The following is a 16,606-nucleotide window of genomic DNA, read 5'->3' on the forward strand; positions in this document are numbered from 1 at the left end:
ATTTCACATGAATCCCCAAAGCACGTTGATTGTTACAAACTCAGTGCGCATGTTGTTCTTTCCTGACTTATGCCACTTTGATATGCTAGCCAGATCCCGTTTTGTGCAATTGGAAAGCTGGTGGCAAATTTTGAAATCATTTCTCACTTGTTCTGATCAAACAGACTCAGTAATAGGAAGTAAACAAGACAAAAGGAATAGTGTAAAGGACAATGAAAAGAGATGATTCCTAACAAGAAAACTACAAAGTAGAAACTTATCAGATGTGGATACCAACTCTAATTATCATGACATGCACCTTTGGATTAAGTGGCTTAATCTGTCAAGCAAGTCTAATGTTCAACTCTTGTTGTACCTCTGAATCGTGAAACTGGGCTTCAATGCTCCGATCTGATTCACGATCCTTATTCGATTTGTAGTGCCCGAAGGGTTTTCACCATCAAGCCTCTCTCATTTTGTTCTTTCTCTCAACTCACCATCGCCTTATGGTGCTTATGAAGGTTTTCACCAATAAGACTCTCTCATTTGTTCATTTCTTCTTATTTTCGTTGATTCTGCAGATGATAAGGCATTAATCATGGTAAAAACGTCATATACTCTTGGCATGTCTAACATGACATTCTTAAAGATTAATTGGGAGGTCTTTTTTTGGACTGTAATGTGGCTTTTGGATAGGCTTACAAAGAAAGGGAATCACAAAGGCTCAAAATAACTAAGACAACGGGGTTAATTTATTTACAACTTTTGGAATTCATTCTAAAAACTTTGCCCCAATTTCTAAAACAAGGGAATTTGATTTTTTTTTCTTTTCTTTTGATGGAGTTACTAAGAAAGACTGCGCCACTCTCGACTTCATGAAATTATGAAATATTGTATTTGGTATGATCAAACCGTAAGACTGCCTACGTATCTTATGGTAACAAGAATTAGGTCAAACGTAGTTCACAAGACTACTTTTTGTTACTATTTGCCTTTCTCTTTCTCTTTTTTTCTTTTTCCTTCTTTTTTTTTCTTTTTCTATTTTTTTCCTTCTTTATTCTTTATCTCTACTTTTCTCTCTTTTTTTTTTTTGAATTTTCCTTTTGGAATGAACTTTCTAAAATAAACCTATGGGGCATGAACTTTGTTTTTTCAAATGACTCTAACTTGATTCCAAAAGAGGGGAAGTCAAAGAAATCAGCACATGCTCAAAAGGGTATCGAATGGTATAAGTGTTTGGGTAGCTGAAAGAGGGCTTCCCAATCCCTAAAATGCCAAGTACAACACATGCAACTTGAGGATAAAAATTGAAGATCATGCACAATATTTCTTTTGCGGCTTCGGCATTGATATCATTGATATGCCTTCCACTTTTCTTTAGCACCTTGTCAAGTACAGAACCCTCGTTGGATGATTCCCTCTTCACAATAGATATCCTCCGTCAATTCGGAGAAAACTTTCTTGAATTTATCTTGTAACTTGAGATGCACTTGAACTCAAAGTTGCTTGCTTCAAATTGTCCGGGATATACTCTCCTTTAACAAATTCTTGTCACCCCTATTAACTTCCCAAATTATCTGCCCTAGTTTCCCATGGTTCGGGCTTCAAATGATCTCAAAACATCCAAATATGTACTTATTTCCCTCAATTGTCCCTATCATCTTCAAAATTATTTCATTGCTTCATGATTAGACTAACTTTTTAGACCAGGCCTCGAATTATGCGTGCATGTCATGTCACTAGAACCAGAATGAAAAGAACTATAAAAGGAGAAGAGAACTAAACAAAAATGACTAAAAATAACAAAAAACAGAAAATTGCATTAGACAAGCGGTAAAAGGGTTTGAACAACAAAACAAGCAAAATAAACTAGGTTACAACCCTGGAACAAACCTAGATAACACTAAATGAGTTATTACGACTAAAGGAACTAGGCAAAATAAAAGGATAGAAGGGTTTGAGTCACAAGATAATATCCATATACAACCCTAAAATAACCCGGACAACAGAAATGATAACAAAATGAACCACCAAGACTCCTCCCCAGCTAGCCAAGAAAGGAGCGTCTTTCCAATTACCAAGCTCAGCATCTTAGCCACTGAATTACACATCAATATTACCAATACCATTACCAATTTCCATATTTAACTTCACCAAGTGGCTCATTGACTCCTTTGACCAACCCTTTGTCATTGCAAACCATCCCAACAATCTATGCGTTGTCATGTACCTGTAGAGGATTATGTGTGACACTCGGGGTATTACTACCTTGGACCACAATTATTCCTTCTTGAATCATTCTTTATATTTCCCTTTTCAAAGCACGACAATCTTTAATGCTATGCCCTTGGACATTAGAGTGGTACATGTACCGTACAGTAGGATCAAATCCTTTTTCATATGGGTCCGGCTTATAGCCGAGGATCGGTTCAATCAGGACAGAATGTTTTAACTTTTCAAACAAGTTTGTGTAGGATTCTCCAATGGGCGTGAAATTATCTTTTTGCCTTTGTTTCCCTCCATGCCCCAGTTTTCTAGGGTTGTTGGATGCTCGAAAATGCTGTGAAGGCAAAAGTGCATTATGTGATGCTGGCGCTCGCCATGAGGAATAACCCAGTGGTTGGACAGATGGTCGGACTTTGTTCGGAGGATAATACTAGGGTGGATTATGTGGAGATCGGGGAGGTTCATGGGGTTGGTATTGAGGCTAAAAGCATTTAGCAAGAATGCCCACTGGATCCTATCGTTGGTGGGGCTCAACAACATCTTTTCTATCAATAGGAGGACTGTCCCGAGCAACTTGTTTGTTCCATCTGAACCAAAATTCCCTATAACTTTCTTTGGGTTTATTTTCCATATGAGATAGGGAAGAGCGGTCTAGGATAATGTCTATATTATACTGAAAGTTTCGCACAAAATCTTGAGTCATGTCATCTTATGTATGCCACTTTCCAACATCTTGACGAGTATGCCATTCCAAAGCTGCACTAGTCAGGCTCTCACTGAAATATGCCATCAGCAACTCATCTTTCCAACCAATACTTTTCATTTCACTGCAATAACCCCTCAGATGGGCTACTGGATCTCCAACCCCATCATACAAATCAAACTTTGGCATTTCAAACCCAACAGGCAGTTGGATGTCAGGAAAAAAACACAAGTCTTTATAAGACACGCTCACCTGGCTCCCTATCCCTTGCATGTTTTTCAATGATTGCTCCAGACTCTTTACTTTCCTAAATATCTCCTCTTGCTCTGTGTTCTTGGGTGGTTTCTCAGTTTCAACATGAGGCTCAAAGTAAGGAGTGTAGGTATAAGGATCTGGAACTTTGAAGGTGGGTTCCGGGGCATAGTATTGGGTATCTACAACTTGGAATGCGGGCTCACTAGAGGATCGGTAGAGGGTAGCTTGTGGAGGGGTACAAAAATAGGAGCAGATGTTGAAGCAGGGTATAAGGTTGTTTTGGCTAGTGGAGCATGGAAAATTTGGGACGAAGTGCCGAGGTAGGAGTTGTAAAGGGTGAAACTTGGTGCGTGTTATGGGGAAAGATCAACGGTACTTGGCATCTGTGCTTGGGGCAGTGGTGGAATGGAGGCAGGGTTTTCCGTATAGTTGGTAGGGAATGAAGGTGGGGGATGTCCCTTAATCCAGGCCTGATACATTTTTGCCATCTGATGTTTTAACCTTCGGACCTACTTTTTCAGTTCCAATTTTGATTCAACAATCTCCCTCGGCGGGTCTACAACTCATGTATCCAAGTCTTTGCTAGCCATGGCTACCTTGCTCTTTGACCTTATGTTGTCTGGATGAATCGCCAAAGTGCCACAAACTAACCACCTTCTGTTATGATAAAAATAAAAGTAACAAAGAGGAGCAAAACAAAGCCAGCATGTTAGCGTTAGGGCATTTATCAGATAGAAATATCACATTGCGTGCAATGCCCCTAGCAAGGTTCTAGAATGACTTCGAGGGCCACAAGGTCATTTGGCATCATCCCAATTTGTTCATTGCCCATTTCTTCTTCATTTCCTCTCTTACGCTCCTTGATTTGCTCATTTTCTTTCTTCTCTTTTCTTTCTGGTTATCGCTCTTTTCTTACATTACACAGTTTCCTCTCATTTTCCATAACTTCATTTTTTTAAGTTTTAAAAAATGATTCGATCTAACCCTATGTAGGTTGCCTACGTATCATATCCCTTATGAATCTGATCAAGCGTAGTTCTGGAAAAGTAATGGAAAAATAAACTAAAAACAAATTATTTTTGAATTTTTCATAATTTTTTTTTGGTTTTTCTATTTTCAAAAATATAAAATGGGAAGTACGGTAACAAAAACTCAACAAACTCAACTTGACTACAATAGACTCTGACAACATCTAAAAGACTAAATTTTAGTGGACAAGACCAGAAAGTAAAACACGAACAACAGACTAAAAAACATAAAAAGTCTCCTCGAGCAGCTCCTGTTTGCAATGGTCCTGAGTGGAATGGTCCTGGGGTATCTGTTATGCTCGAGCTCTGGTACATGGATCCATGCCTGAATGAGACAAATAATACCAAATAGATTAGTGACTCAAGACACTATGTGATGCCATGATACCTTCTATTGGACACGTGCAAGGCATGATTGGGCTATTTTTGCAAAAGGACATATGTGGCCAAGGGTGGCTATTAGCGCAAACTCAACAAAAGTGACCTCAAAGACATGAAAATACCTCACTAAGGCTTATATGGATTCCTCCCAATAATCATGGCCCAAAATTAATTTGCAGAAATGACCCATTTTGCAAAAATGCCCGACATGGCCAGAAGTGGCTAAAGATGCAAATTCAACAAGGACGGACCTTAAAGTAATATGACACCTAGTTGTGGACTCAATATTTCTAAGAACATGGGTCATTGAACCACTTTTGCAAAAATGATCCAATTTTGCAAGAATGGTCGATGTGGCCAAAATGACTAGACATGCAAATTTAACAGGAATGGACCTTAGAATTGAGATGACACTTTGTTGTAGACTCAGGGTTCTAAGATGTGGGATAACAAACTACTTTGATAAAACAACCCTATTTTGGAAAAATGGCCGTTGTGGTCGAACGTGGCTAGACATGCAAGATTTGGCTAAGACCCCGTGAAGCCAAGAACCTAAGACTTACTGGGAAGACCGGACCCTATGTTGCCTACGTATTCCACCCCGAAAGACGAGAATCAGTTATGCGTAGTTTGGGCAGATTGGATACGGGCAAGAATTAAAAAAACAACTAATTTAGAAAAAATATATTTTTTTCCTTTTTTTTTTTGAAAAATGATGAAACATGTAAACTCTTTTTGGATTTTTTTTTCCTTTTTCCTTTTTTTGATTTTTTTTGGAAAATGATGGGAAAGAAAACATAATTGGGCCCTACTTGCTTTATTTTTTACACTTCACCCTCTTTTTCTCATTTATCCTCAAACCTCATTGGTCCGCCAAATGACCTCTTTTACTCTTGAAAATGGAAACATGTAGCACATAGGATGCATCAGGATGGTCTTTTATTTTTTGGGCACACCTGTCCTAGACGGACCCAACCCCCGTGTTGAGTCCCCAAAGTCAAATGCACATGATGCAAACAAACGTTCCTACTAGGGATCCGACATGAGGTTGAGTTATTCTAGGTTCAAAACCTGGGTATGTTGTTCTAGACTTGTGTACCCGAGCGGACAACTCGAGCCGAGGGGAGGCTACGTACCGGGAACCAAAAGGTCATCCGGCTTTGTAACTTGTCCGAGCCTCTTCCTAATTTATGGTATAACACTAAAAGAAAAGGAGTCACGCCAGCGTGCACATCCCCGAAGATGAGAAGAGAAGGGTTTCGTAGCAGTTTATATACAGTTCAAATAGTATCAAAGCGGTAAAAAAGAAACATTTAGCACATTAGGCCCAAACATGTAATAAAACTAGATATTAAATATAAGCCAAATATAACAATACTAAGCTCGAATTCTTGAACCCTGAACCAGAAGTTCTAGGTTCTTGTCCCCAGCAGAGTCGTCAGAACTGTCACACCTCCTTTTTACTACCCCTGGAAGGGTATAAGGGAGTTTTTTCCAATTTAAGTGACAATCGAAACGAGATTATTCATTTATAAATTCAGAGTCGCCACTTGGGATAATTTATGGTGTCCCAAGTCACCGGTTCAAATCCTGAATCGAGGAAAGATTGACTCTGTTTTATAGTCCGCGAACACAGAAATCCGAATAAGGAATTCTGTTAACCCGAGAGAAGGTGTTAGGCATTCTATGGTTCCGTGGTTTTAGCATAGTCGCCCAACTGTTATTATTGGCCTATTTATTTAATTTTAAAACATCCTTGAAACCTATGTGCAATTTTATTCTTTTTAAACCGCTTTAATAAATTAGTGTTATACAGCTAGTTATTTGACTATACGTTGCGAATCATATCACGGGAACCGTACCCATGATCTACAAAATGTTTATTTTATTAAAAAGATTAAATTGTGGTCGGGTCACATAAATGTACCCCCAGATTTTTAGAAATTAAATATCACGACCACATCACGGGAACCGTACCCGTAGCCATGACAAATTATTTAATTAACGCACCTAAAGCAAACTACGAGAGTTCAAGGCATTTTTCTACATTAGTTAGGATATCGATGTGAGGGCCATAGACTAGGTGATTCGATGGCATACCTCAATTTATTAAAGGAAACATTGTATTTAGCTAAAGCAAATCGAAAATACTCCTACTTATATCTAATTTAAAATTAAATATCACGACCACGTCATGGGAACCGTACCCGTAGTCAAGATAATGATTTATTTGGAGAAGGGACGAACACTTGTAGATTTTAGTCATACGTGAGAAATATTCTAATGACTATCTCTTTTCTGGTCTTCAGGTTATAAATATAAATCAAAAACATATTCGTTGTTTCATAATCCAATTGCCATGAATCCAATGCCAACTTACACACACGCATGTCATAATTGAAAGCAAATCACAGTAAAGTTTGACTGCCATTTTTAGATAATTAGTTATAACTTCTAATTAAGGTACTGTTATTATTAGGGGGATAAACCGAAATTAAAGCTCAAATTAAAATTAAAGGCTCAACTAAAAAATGATCCACATGAGCTAATATTGTATTTCAACATCATATATATATATATATATATATATATATATATATATATATATATATCACCATCTTCAATTCCGAAGAACAGGGGCAGAGATGAGGATAACCTGCTCGTGACTAATGTTGAATGTGTTGGAACCCCGACCGAACCTCGGACGAAATTGAGATGAAGCTCCTTGAACAACGACCACTGACAAACCTGAAGCTCACCGGAATTTCAAACTCGAACCCAAAATCGTAGACTAAATAACAATGACCCAAGCTCTGAAAAGGCGATGAGAGTTTTGGAGTGTGCTGTTGTTTTTTTTAAAGATGAAGAGAGGACGAGAGCTGTTGGTTCCCCCTTTTCTCTTGTGAGTGTCGTTGCTTTTCAAAATTCAGAGAATGGGGATCGACTGATGCATTTTTAGGGGTCTGCTGGTTGTCTTATGGAGAAGGAGGTGATGGATTCCCTCTGTTTGTTTTGTGAGTCTGTAGAAGAAGATGTTCAGGGGGGTTCTATGGTGAGAAAAACGGCGTTGTAGCCTAGGGTCTCTAGGTTACCACCATTTTTTTGTACTGGGTTGATATAGGTTCGTTCAGTGTGAAGCCCAAGAAGAAGCCATGGCTGAATAGTCTTGTGTCGCTGCTTGTTCTCTTCAGTCTGAAAAAGAAGAAGACATCGAGGGCTGGTTGTTCTTGGGAGTTGCGGCTGGTTCCGGCGAGTTGGTGAAGTAGGGTTGTTCTAGGGTTTTCTAAGGAAGAAGAAGCCTAGGTCTGTTCCTTTTTTTTTTAAAAACGGCCAGATCCTAAATTTTTGTCAAAAACAGTGTATTGTCTCCCTAGGTCTTAGAGTCTAGATTAGTTTTTGTCGTATTTTTTAGGTTAAGGGGTATGGGCCTAGGAATTATGGGCTAGGTCCAAAATTTAGGCTTAAAATTGCTTGTTTGAGCCCAAATTTTATTTTTTTCCCGTGAACGAGACTAAAAATACGATATCATTTATTAATTAATCTTACTTTAAGTAAAATAAGTATTAAAATAAGACTGACCGTTAAAATAAAACTATTTTTGGTATTTTTCAAGATTAAAAATGACTACAAAACATTAATGAAACTATTTTTTTGTAATTTTTATTTACTTGTAATAAAATAAAGTAAAATAGTCAAAATTAGTTGAAATAGTGATATTAGGCCTAAATTAAATATTCACATGCTAAAATATAAAAAATCTTGGGGAGGTTCAAAAATCACATGTCTACACCCATTATGCTATTCTTGATTGTCACGCCAAAACCGTGACGCTTGCTATGCCAGGTGTACCACGTGTTGAGTGGAGGGGTACTTTAGATCACACTCCCAGTAGAGTTATTTCTTTTCTTAAAGCTCAGCATATGGTTGAGAAGGGGTGTGACGCGTATTTAACTTATGTGAGAGATGTCAGTGTTGATATCCCTTTAGTTGATTCAATCCCGGTAGTACGAGATTTTCCCGATGTGTTTCCAGCTGATCTTCCGGGCATGCCGCCTGATAGAGATATTGATTTTGGCATCGATCTGTTGCTGGGCACTCAGCCCATTTCTATTCCTCTGTATCGTATGACTCCTCCTGAGTTGAAGGAGTTGAAGGAGTTGAAGGATCAGTTACAGGAATTGCTTGATAATGGTTTTATTCGGCCTAATGTATCACCTTGGGGTGCTCCTGTCTTGTTTGTGAAGAAACAAGACGGTTCTATGCGTATGTGTATTGATTATCACCAGTTGAACAAAGTTACAGTGAAGAACCATTATCCTTTGCCTCGTATTGATGATCTGTTTGACCAACTTCAAGGCGCACAGGTATTTTCTAAGATTGACTTGTGCTCAGGTTACCATCAGTTGAAGATTCGGGAGCCAGATATCCCGAAAACTACCTTCAGGATTCGGTATTGTCATTATGAGTTCCTTGTTATGTCATTTGGGCTGACTAATGCCCCAACAGCCTTTATGCATTTGATGCACAGTGTGTTTCGGCCCTATCTTGACTCGTTCATCATTGTCTTTATTAATGATATTCTGGTGTATTCTTGGAGTCGGGAAGATCATGAGCAGCACCTGAGAACTGTGCTTCAGACTCTGAGAGAAAAGAAGTTATATGCTAAGTTCTCGAAATGTGAGTTTTGGTTGGATTCCTTGGCATTCTTAGGTCACGTGGTGTCGAGTGAGGGTATTCAGGTGGATCTGAAGAAAGTAGAGGCCGTGCAGAGTTGGCCCAAACCATCCTCCGCTACAGAGATCCTTAGTTTTCTTGGCTTGGCAGGTTATTACCGTCGTTTTGTTGAGGGGTTTTCATCGATTGCAGTGCCTATGACCAGACTGACCTAGAAGGGTGCTCCGTTCCAATGGACGGAAGAGTGTGAGGCGAGCTTTCAGAAGCTCAAGACAGCTTTGACTATAGCCCCGATTTTGATATTGCCTACAAGTTCGGGGTCTTACATTGTTTATTGTGATGCCTCGAGGATTGGCCTTGGAATGGTTTTGATGCAGGACAGTAGGGTGATTGCTTATGCGTTCAGACAGTTGAAAGTTCACGAGAAGAATTATCCGGTCCACGACCTAGAGTTAGCTGCCATTGTTCACGCCCTGAAGATTTGGCGTCATTATTTATACGGTGTGCCTTGTGAGATTTATACTGATCATCGGAGCTTGCAGCACCTGTTCAAGCAAAAGGATCTAAATTTGTGCTAGAGGAGGTGGTTAGAGTTGCTGAAGGACTATGATATCACTATTTTGTATCACCCGGTTAAGGACAATGTGGTAGCCGATGCCTTGAGTCGTCGGGCAGAGAGTTTGGGGAGTTTGGCTTATTTACCCGCATCAGAGAGGCCTATGGTGATGGATGTTCAGGCCTTAGCCGGCCAGTTTGTGAGATTGGATCTTTCGAAGCCCAGTCGGGTTCTAGCTTGCATGGTTTCACAGTCTTCCTTATTTGATCGTATCAGGGAGCGTCAGCATGATGACCCTCATTTGCTTGTCCTCAAGGACAAGGTCCAGCACGGTGATGCTAGAGATGTGACTATTGGTGATGATGGTGTATTGGGTATGTAGGGTCAGATTTGTGTACCCAATGTTGATGGGCTTCAGGAGTTGATTCTGTAGGAGGCCTACAGTTCGCAGTATTCCATTCATTCGGGTGCCGCGAAGATGTATCAGGATTTGAGGCAGCATTATTGGTGGAGGCGGATTAAGAAGGATATAGTTGGATTTGTAACTCGGTGCCTCAACTTTCAGCAGGTGAAGTATGTGCACCAGAGATCGGGTGGGTTGCTTCTGCAGATAGAGATTCCGGAGTGGAAGTGGGAGCGGATCACCATGGACTTTGTAGTTGGGCTCCCACGGACTTTGAGAAAGTTCGATGCTATTTGGGTGATCATGGATCAGCCAACCAAGTCCGTGCACTTCATTCCTGTGTGTACTACCTATTCTTCGGAGCGTCTAGCGGAGATTTATATCTGAGAGATTATTTGTCTGTATGGTATTACAATTTCCATCATTTCAGATAGAGGTACTCAGTTCACATCACGGTTCTAGAGGGTCGTTCAGCATGAGTTGGGTACTCGGATGGAGTTGTGCACGACATTTCACCCTCCGATAGACGGACAGTTTGAGCACACTATTTAGATTCTTGAGGATATGCTTCGTGCGTGTATGATTGAGTTTGGAGGGTCTTGTGGGTTTGCTTACAACAACAACTATCAGTCCAGCATTCCAATGGCACCGTATGAGGCTTTATATGGTAGGTGGTGTAGATCCCCGGTAGGTTGGTTTGAGCCAGGTGAGGTTAGATTGTTGGGCACAGACTTGGTTCAGGATGCTTTGGAGAAGGTCAAGGTGATTCAGGATATACTCCGTACAGCCCAATCCCGATAGAAGAGTTACACAGACCGGAAGGTTCGTGATGTTTCCTATATAGTTGGAGAGCGGGTTCTCCTTCAGGTTTTGCCTATGAAGGGCGTTATGAGATTCAGGAAGAAAGTAAAGTTGAGTCTGAGGTTTATTGGTCCTTTTGAGATATTACGACGTGTTGGGGAGGTTGCTTATGAGCTTGCCTTACCTCCCAGCTTGGCAGGAGTTCATCCGGTATTTCATGTTTCGCTGCTTCGGAGGTATCACGGTGAACCGTCGCACGTGTTAGGTTTCAGTTCAGTCCAGTTGGACAAGGATCTATCCTATGTTGAGGAGACAGTGGCAATATTGGACAGGCAGGTTAGAAAGTTGAGGTCAAAGAACATTGCATTAGTGAAGGTTCAGTGGCGGGGTCAGCCGGTCGAGGAGGCGACCTGGGAGACCGAGCAGGATATGTGCAGTCGTTACCCTCATATTTTCACTACTTAAGGTATGTCTATATGATCGTTCGAGGACGAACGAATGTTTAAATGTAGGAAGATGTGATGACCCAGCCGGTTATCTTAAGAATTAACGCCCCAATCTCCTATTAACTATTTTCCCCGTGTTTATTTCTGCTATTTTGATTTGCCAGGATGTTCGATTTTGAGTTTCGGAAAGTTTTGGGACACTTAGTCCCTAAATGAGATCTTAAGTGTTAGAAATTTGACCGTAGTCGGAATAGTGTGAATACGGCCTCGGAATGGAATTCTGATAGTTCTGTTAGCTCCGTTGGGTAATTTTTGGATTAGGGACGTGTTCGGATTGTGTTTTGGAGGTCCGTAGCTAATTTAGGCTTGAAATGCCGAAAGGTCGAATTTTTAAGTTTTCGGTTCGATAGTGAGATTTTTATCCGAGGATCGGAATAGAATTCTAGAAGTTGGAGTAGCTCCATAGTGTTGAATGTGACGTGTGTGCAAAATTTTAGGTCATTTGTACGAGGGTTGGTAGCCTTTTTTATCGAAAGCATATTTTTAGAGTTTTGGAGTTCTTAGGCTTGAATTCGTAGTTGATTCGTCGTTTCGATGTTGTTTTAGGTGTTTTAAGGATTGGTATAAGTTTGGACAGGGGTATTGGACTTGTTGGCTCCTTTGGTTGAGGTCCCGGGGGCCTCGGAAGGATTTCATATGGTTGACGGAAGGATTTTGAGTTTGGAGTTGCAGCTGAAGCTGCTGATCTTCTGTCATAACCGCACCTGCGATTGGGTCCTGCAGGTGCGTAGCCGCAGAAACGGCATTTGTCATCGCAGAAGCGGAATTGGGCAGGAGCAGCAGAGTCCGCAAATACGGGAAATTTACCGCAGAAGCGGTACAACATCTGCGAATAGGGAATCGCAGGTGCGAAAATAGGCTGGGTTAATGATTATCGCAGATGCGACCATTGGTTCGCAAAAGCGGGACCGCAGAAGCGGATTAGCTGGGCAAAAACATATAAATTCTTGCCTTCGCGTTTGAGCTATTTTTCACCTCTTTTCAAACGGGAAGAAGGCTTGGGGAGCATTTTCAAGAGAGATTTTCAGAGGAGTTCATTGGGGCAAGGTCTTTGGTCATTTTACCTAATTTCGCGTACTAGCTTAGAATTTCTTTGTACTATCAGTCACTTGAAGTGTTATTTACATTATGAAATTGAATTGAATAGATTTGGACATTTGGAGTCGAGTACTCGTGGCAAGAACGTGGTCTCGGTTGATTTTTGAGTTGGTTCAAGGTAAGTGACTTGCCTAACCTTGTGTGAGGGACCTTCCCCTTAGGATTTGGTATTACTGTTAATTGAGATGCCTTGTACATGAGGTGACGAGTGCGTACTTGTGCTAATTATTGAAAATTCGGTTTTCATTTAGTAATTACTAGTATGTTTCTTTTCTTGTTTATATTACCTGCATTTAAAGTCTGTTGTTAGCTTAGGAAAGCATGTCTAAGTGTTTTAATTGCCTTATTTGCTCAACTGCTTTACCTGATTTCTGTGTAGCATGCTAGGCTAGGATTACTTGTTTGCCTTAATATGAAATTGACATTTTCTGAATATTTTACTGATGATGCTGTGTAATTACATTTGGGACTACGAATGTGGGATTCCGCTAGCTCCCCCTTGTCTGTTTATTTAGGACTACGGATGTGGGATTCCGGTAGATCCCTCTGCACAGTTATATGGAACTACGGGACTGCACCCGGTTGATTCCCCCAGTATTGGGTATTTATATTTGGGACTTCGGAACGGGATTTCGGTAGATCCCCGTGCACTATGAGTTGGACTACGGGACAGGATCCCGGGAGATCCATTGGATATTTATATTTGGGACTATATGACAGTATCCTGGGAGATCCCCGATTGTTATTTTGGTGTTGAGCCATATTTCTTTCTGTATTTACCTTGCCTCTGTAATAGTTGTTGTTGCCTCTTTATATCTTGTGTTACTTTTACTGTTGTACTTATTTATACTATTCTGTTCTACACTGTCGAATTTATATTCTATTTAACCTCAGTAGGGCTCTGACCTTCCTCGTCACTACCCACCAAGGTTAGGCTTGGCATTTACTGAGTACAGTTGTGGTGTACTCATGCCTTTTCTGCGCATGTTTTTCATGTGTAGATCCAAGTACTTTGACTCAGTACTATCATCCTTGAGGCGAGGCGACTGCTCCAGAGACTTCGAGGTATATCTGCCGCATCTGTAGACCGAGGAGTCCCTTTCTATTATATCTTGTAATGATAGCCCTTCTATTTTCTTTTGTTGATGTAGACATTCCGGAGTTAGAGCATTTTTATTATATTCGTACCTTGTGATTCATGGGTTTTCGGGTTTTGGGAAAAAAGTACTGGTTTTAAGAGTTAATATTGTGTATGTCGAGTGACACTTTTAAACGTTGTTTTATTACTTTATTCCTGTTTTAAATTGTTTTCTTCCGCAAATTTGGTTTATCTTCCGCATTTTAGGCTTACCTAGTCGTAGAGACTAGGTGCCGTCACGATGGTTCAAGGAGGGTGAACCGGGGTCATGACATTGATGAAGCAACGACTGTGACATGTAGTGAGACAACGCAACATAAGGATAGTGACTCGAAAGAAGAGGATGAGATACCCGAGGAAGTTATCAGAGAAGTTGAGAATTTTGAGAACAAACCTAAGTCCAACCTGGACAAAATCGAGGCAATCATTTTGGGAGATTCTGAAACCATCAAAGAGACTCGCATAAGTATTCACCTGTCACCATCAAAAAAGAAAGAATACACTCGTTTCCTGAAAGAATATGAGGATATTTTTGCATGGTCATATGATGACATGACCGGCCAGAGCACATCTATAGTCACTCATAAGTTGCCTACCAATTCAATGTGTCCGCCGATGAAGCAGAAACTCAAAAAATTCAAACGAGACATGAGCCTAAAAATCAAGGAAGAAGTCACTAAGCAGATCAAAGCCAAAGTCCTCAGGGTAGTTGAGTACCCAACCTGGTTAGCCAACATCGTACCGGTTCCGAAGAAAGATGGGAAAGTCGGGGTGTGTGTTGACTATCGATATTTAAACAGAGCCAGTCCCAAGGACGATTTCCCACTACCAAATATACATATTCTGATCAACAATTGTGCAAAGCACAAACTCCAATCCTTTTTAGATTACTTCGTGGGTTATCCTAGGATTTGGATGGACGAAGAAGATGCAGAGAAAATAGCTTTCATTACATCATGGGGGTGTATTGCTACAAAATGATGCCATTCAGTCTGAAGAATGTTGGGCCACCTATATGAGGGACATGATGACCATCTTCCATGATATGATACATAAAGAAATAGAGGTATATGTTGACGATGTCATCATCAAATCCAAGAGGGCCACAGATCACATAACAAACTTAAGGAAGTTCTTTGATAGGCTACGGAAGTACAATTTAAAACTGAACCCTGCAAATGCACATTCGGGGTTCCTACAGGAAAATTATTGGGATTCATCATCAGCTACCGAGGAATCGAGTTGGACCCATCAAAAGTTAAAGCTATCCAAGAGTTACCACCACCAAAGAGCAAGAAGGATGTGATGAGCTTCCTGGGATGCCTCAATTACATCTGCCGTTTCATAGCACAGTCCACAATAATATGTGAACTCATCTTCAAAATGTTGAGGAAGGATGTTGAAACTAGTTGGACTGAAGATTATCAAAGGGCTTTTGACAAAATTAAGGAATACCTATCCACGCCACCAGTCCTAGTCCCGCCAGAACCTGGGAAACCTTTGCTACTCTATTTGTCCGTACTAGATAGGGCTTTTGGCTGTGTTTTGAGACAACATGACGATACAGGAAGAAAGGATCAAGCCATATATTACTTGAGTAAGAAATTCACACTTTATGAAGCATGGTACTCTCTGCTAGAACACACTTGATGTGCTTTGACATGGACAACTCAGAAATTGAGGCATTACTTCTGTGCCTATACCACATACCTCATATCAATGATGGAACCTCTGAAGTATATCTTTCAAAAGCCTATGCCCACCGGAAAATTAGCCAAATGGCAAATATTGCTGAGTGAGTTCAATATCATCTATGTAACTCAGAAGGTAGTCTAAGGACAAGCGTTGGCAGACCATCTTGCTGAAAATCCTGTAAGAGGAGAGTATGAACCACTAAAAACGTATTTTCCTGAAGAAGAAGTGTCATTTGTAGGAGAGGACATTGCTGAAGCCTATGACGGTTGGAGAATGTTTTTCGACGGAGCTGCAAACTTCAAAGGAGTGGGTATTGGAGCGGTTTTGGTGTCAGAGAGAGGTCAAAATTATCCGGTATCTGCAAAGCTTAGGTTTCCATGCACCAACAATATGGCAGAATATTAGGCTTGCATCATGGGACTCAATTTGGCCATCGATATGAATATACAAGAGTTGCTGGTAATTGGTGATTCGGATCTTCTGGTACATCAGGTTCAAGGAGAATGGGCTACGAAAAACACCAAGATACTACCATACCTATATCATGTGCAAGAACTGATGAAGAGGTTCACAAAAACAGAATTCAAACATGTTCCAAGAGTCCAGAACGAGTTCGCAGATACACTGGCTACTTTGTCTTCCATGATACAACATCCGGATAAAAATTTCAATGATCCCATTCTAGTAAGGATCCATAGTCAGCCAGCTTATTGTGCTCATGTTGACGAAGAAACCGACGGAAATCCATGGTTCCACGACATCAAAGAATATTTGGCGAAAGGAGAATACCATGATCAGGCGAACCAGACTCAGAAATGCACACATGAACCAAAGCATAAGAATTCTGTATAGGAGAATACCTGATCTAGGACTATTAAGGTGTGTTGACGCCAAAGAAGCTTCACATTGCTCGAGCAAATACATGTCGGGACCTACAGCCCACCCATGAACGGATTTGTTCTAGCCAAGAAGATATTTAGGGCCGAATACTTTTGGATGACTATGGAAACAGATTGCATCCGATACGTCCAAAAATGCCACCAATGCTAGATACATGCAGATATGATACGAGTGCTGCCAAACAAACTCAATGCAACAAGTGCACCTTAGCCTTTTGCCGCCTGGGGAATGGATGTCATTGGTCCAATCGAACCCACTTCTTC

General features: G+C 40.6%; 1 protein-coding gene across 1 annotated transcript; it reads left to right on the top strand.

Annotated features, from left to right (window-relative positions):
• The first annotated feature begins 15,131 nt into the window (after positions 1 to 15,131).
• Positions 15,132 to 16,295, top strand: LOC138881619 (uncharacterized). The gene is made up of 3 exons (XM_070161858.1): positions 15,132 to 15,345; positions 15,601 to 15,797; positions 15,936 to 16,295. The coding sequence occupies exons 1-3, from the start codon at positions 15,132 to 15,134 to the stop codon at positions 16,293 to 16,295; spliced, it is 771 nt and encodes a 256-aa protein (XP_070017959.1).
• Positions 16,296 to 16,606: the final 311 nt, after the last annotated feature.

The sequence above is a fragment of the Nicotiana sylvestris genome, chromosome 11 (assembly GCF_000393655.2).
Source record: "Nicotiana sylvestris chromosome 11, ASM39365v2, whole genome shotgun sequence".
NCBI lineage: Eukaryota > Viridiplantae > Streptophyta > Magnoliopsida > Solanales > Solanaceae > Nicotiana > Nicotiana sylvestris.

Excerpts from the sequence above, each read along its gene's own strand:
- LOC138881619 (XM_070161858.1), top strand. The coding sequence starts at position 15,132 with ATGTTGAGGAAGGATGTTGAAACTAGTTGGACTGAAGATTATCAAAGG. Across the intron at positions 15,346-15,600 it reads TCAAGCCATATATTACTTGA|ACCATCTTGCTGAAAATCCT; the intron begins GTAAGAAATTCA and ends AAGCGTTGGCAG. Across the intron at positions 15,798-15,935 it reads AGAGAGGTCAAAATTATCCG|GTTCAAGGAGAATGGGCTAC; the intron begins GTATCTGCAAAG and ends CTGGTACATCAG.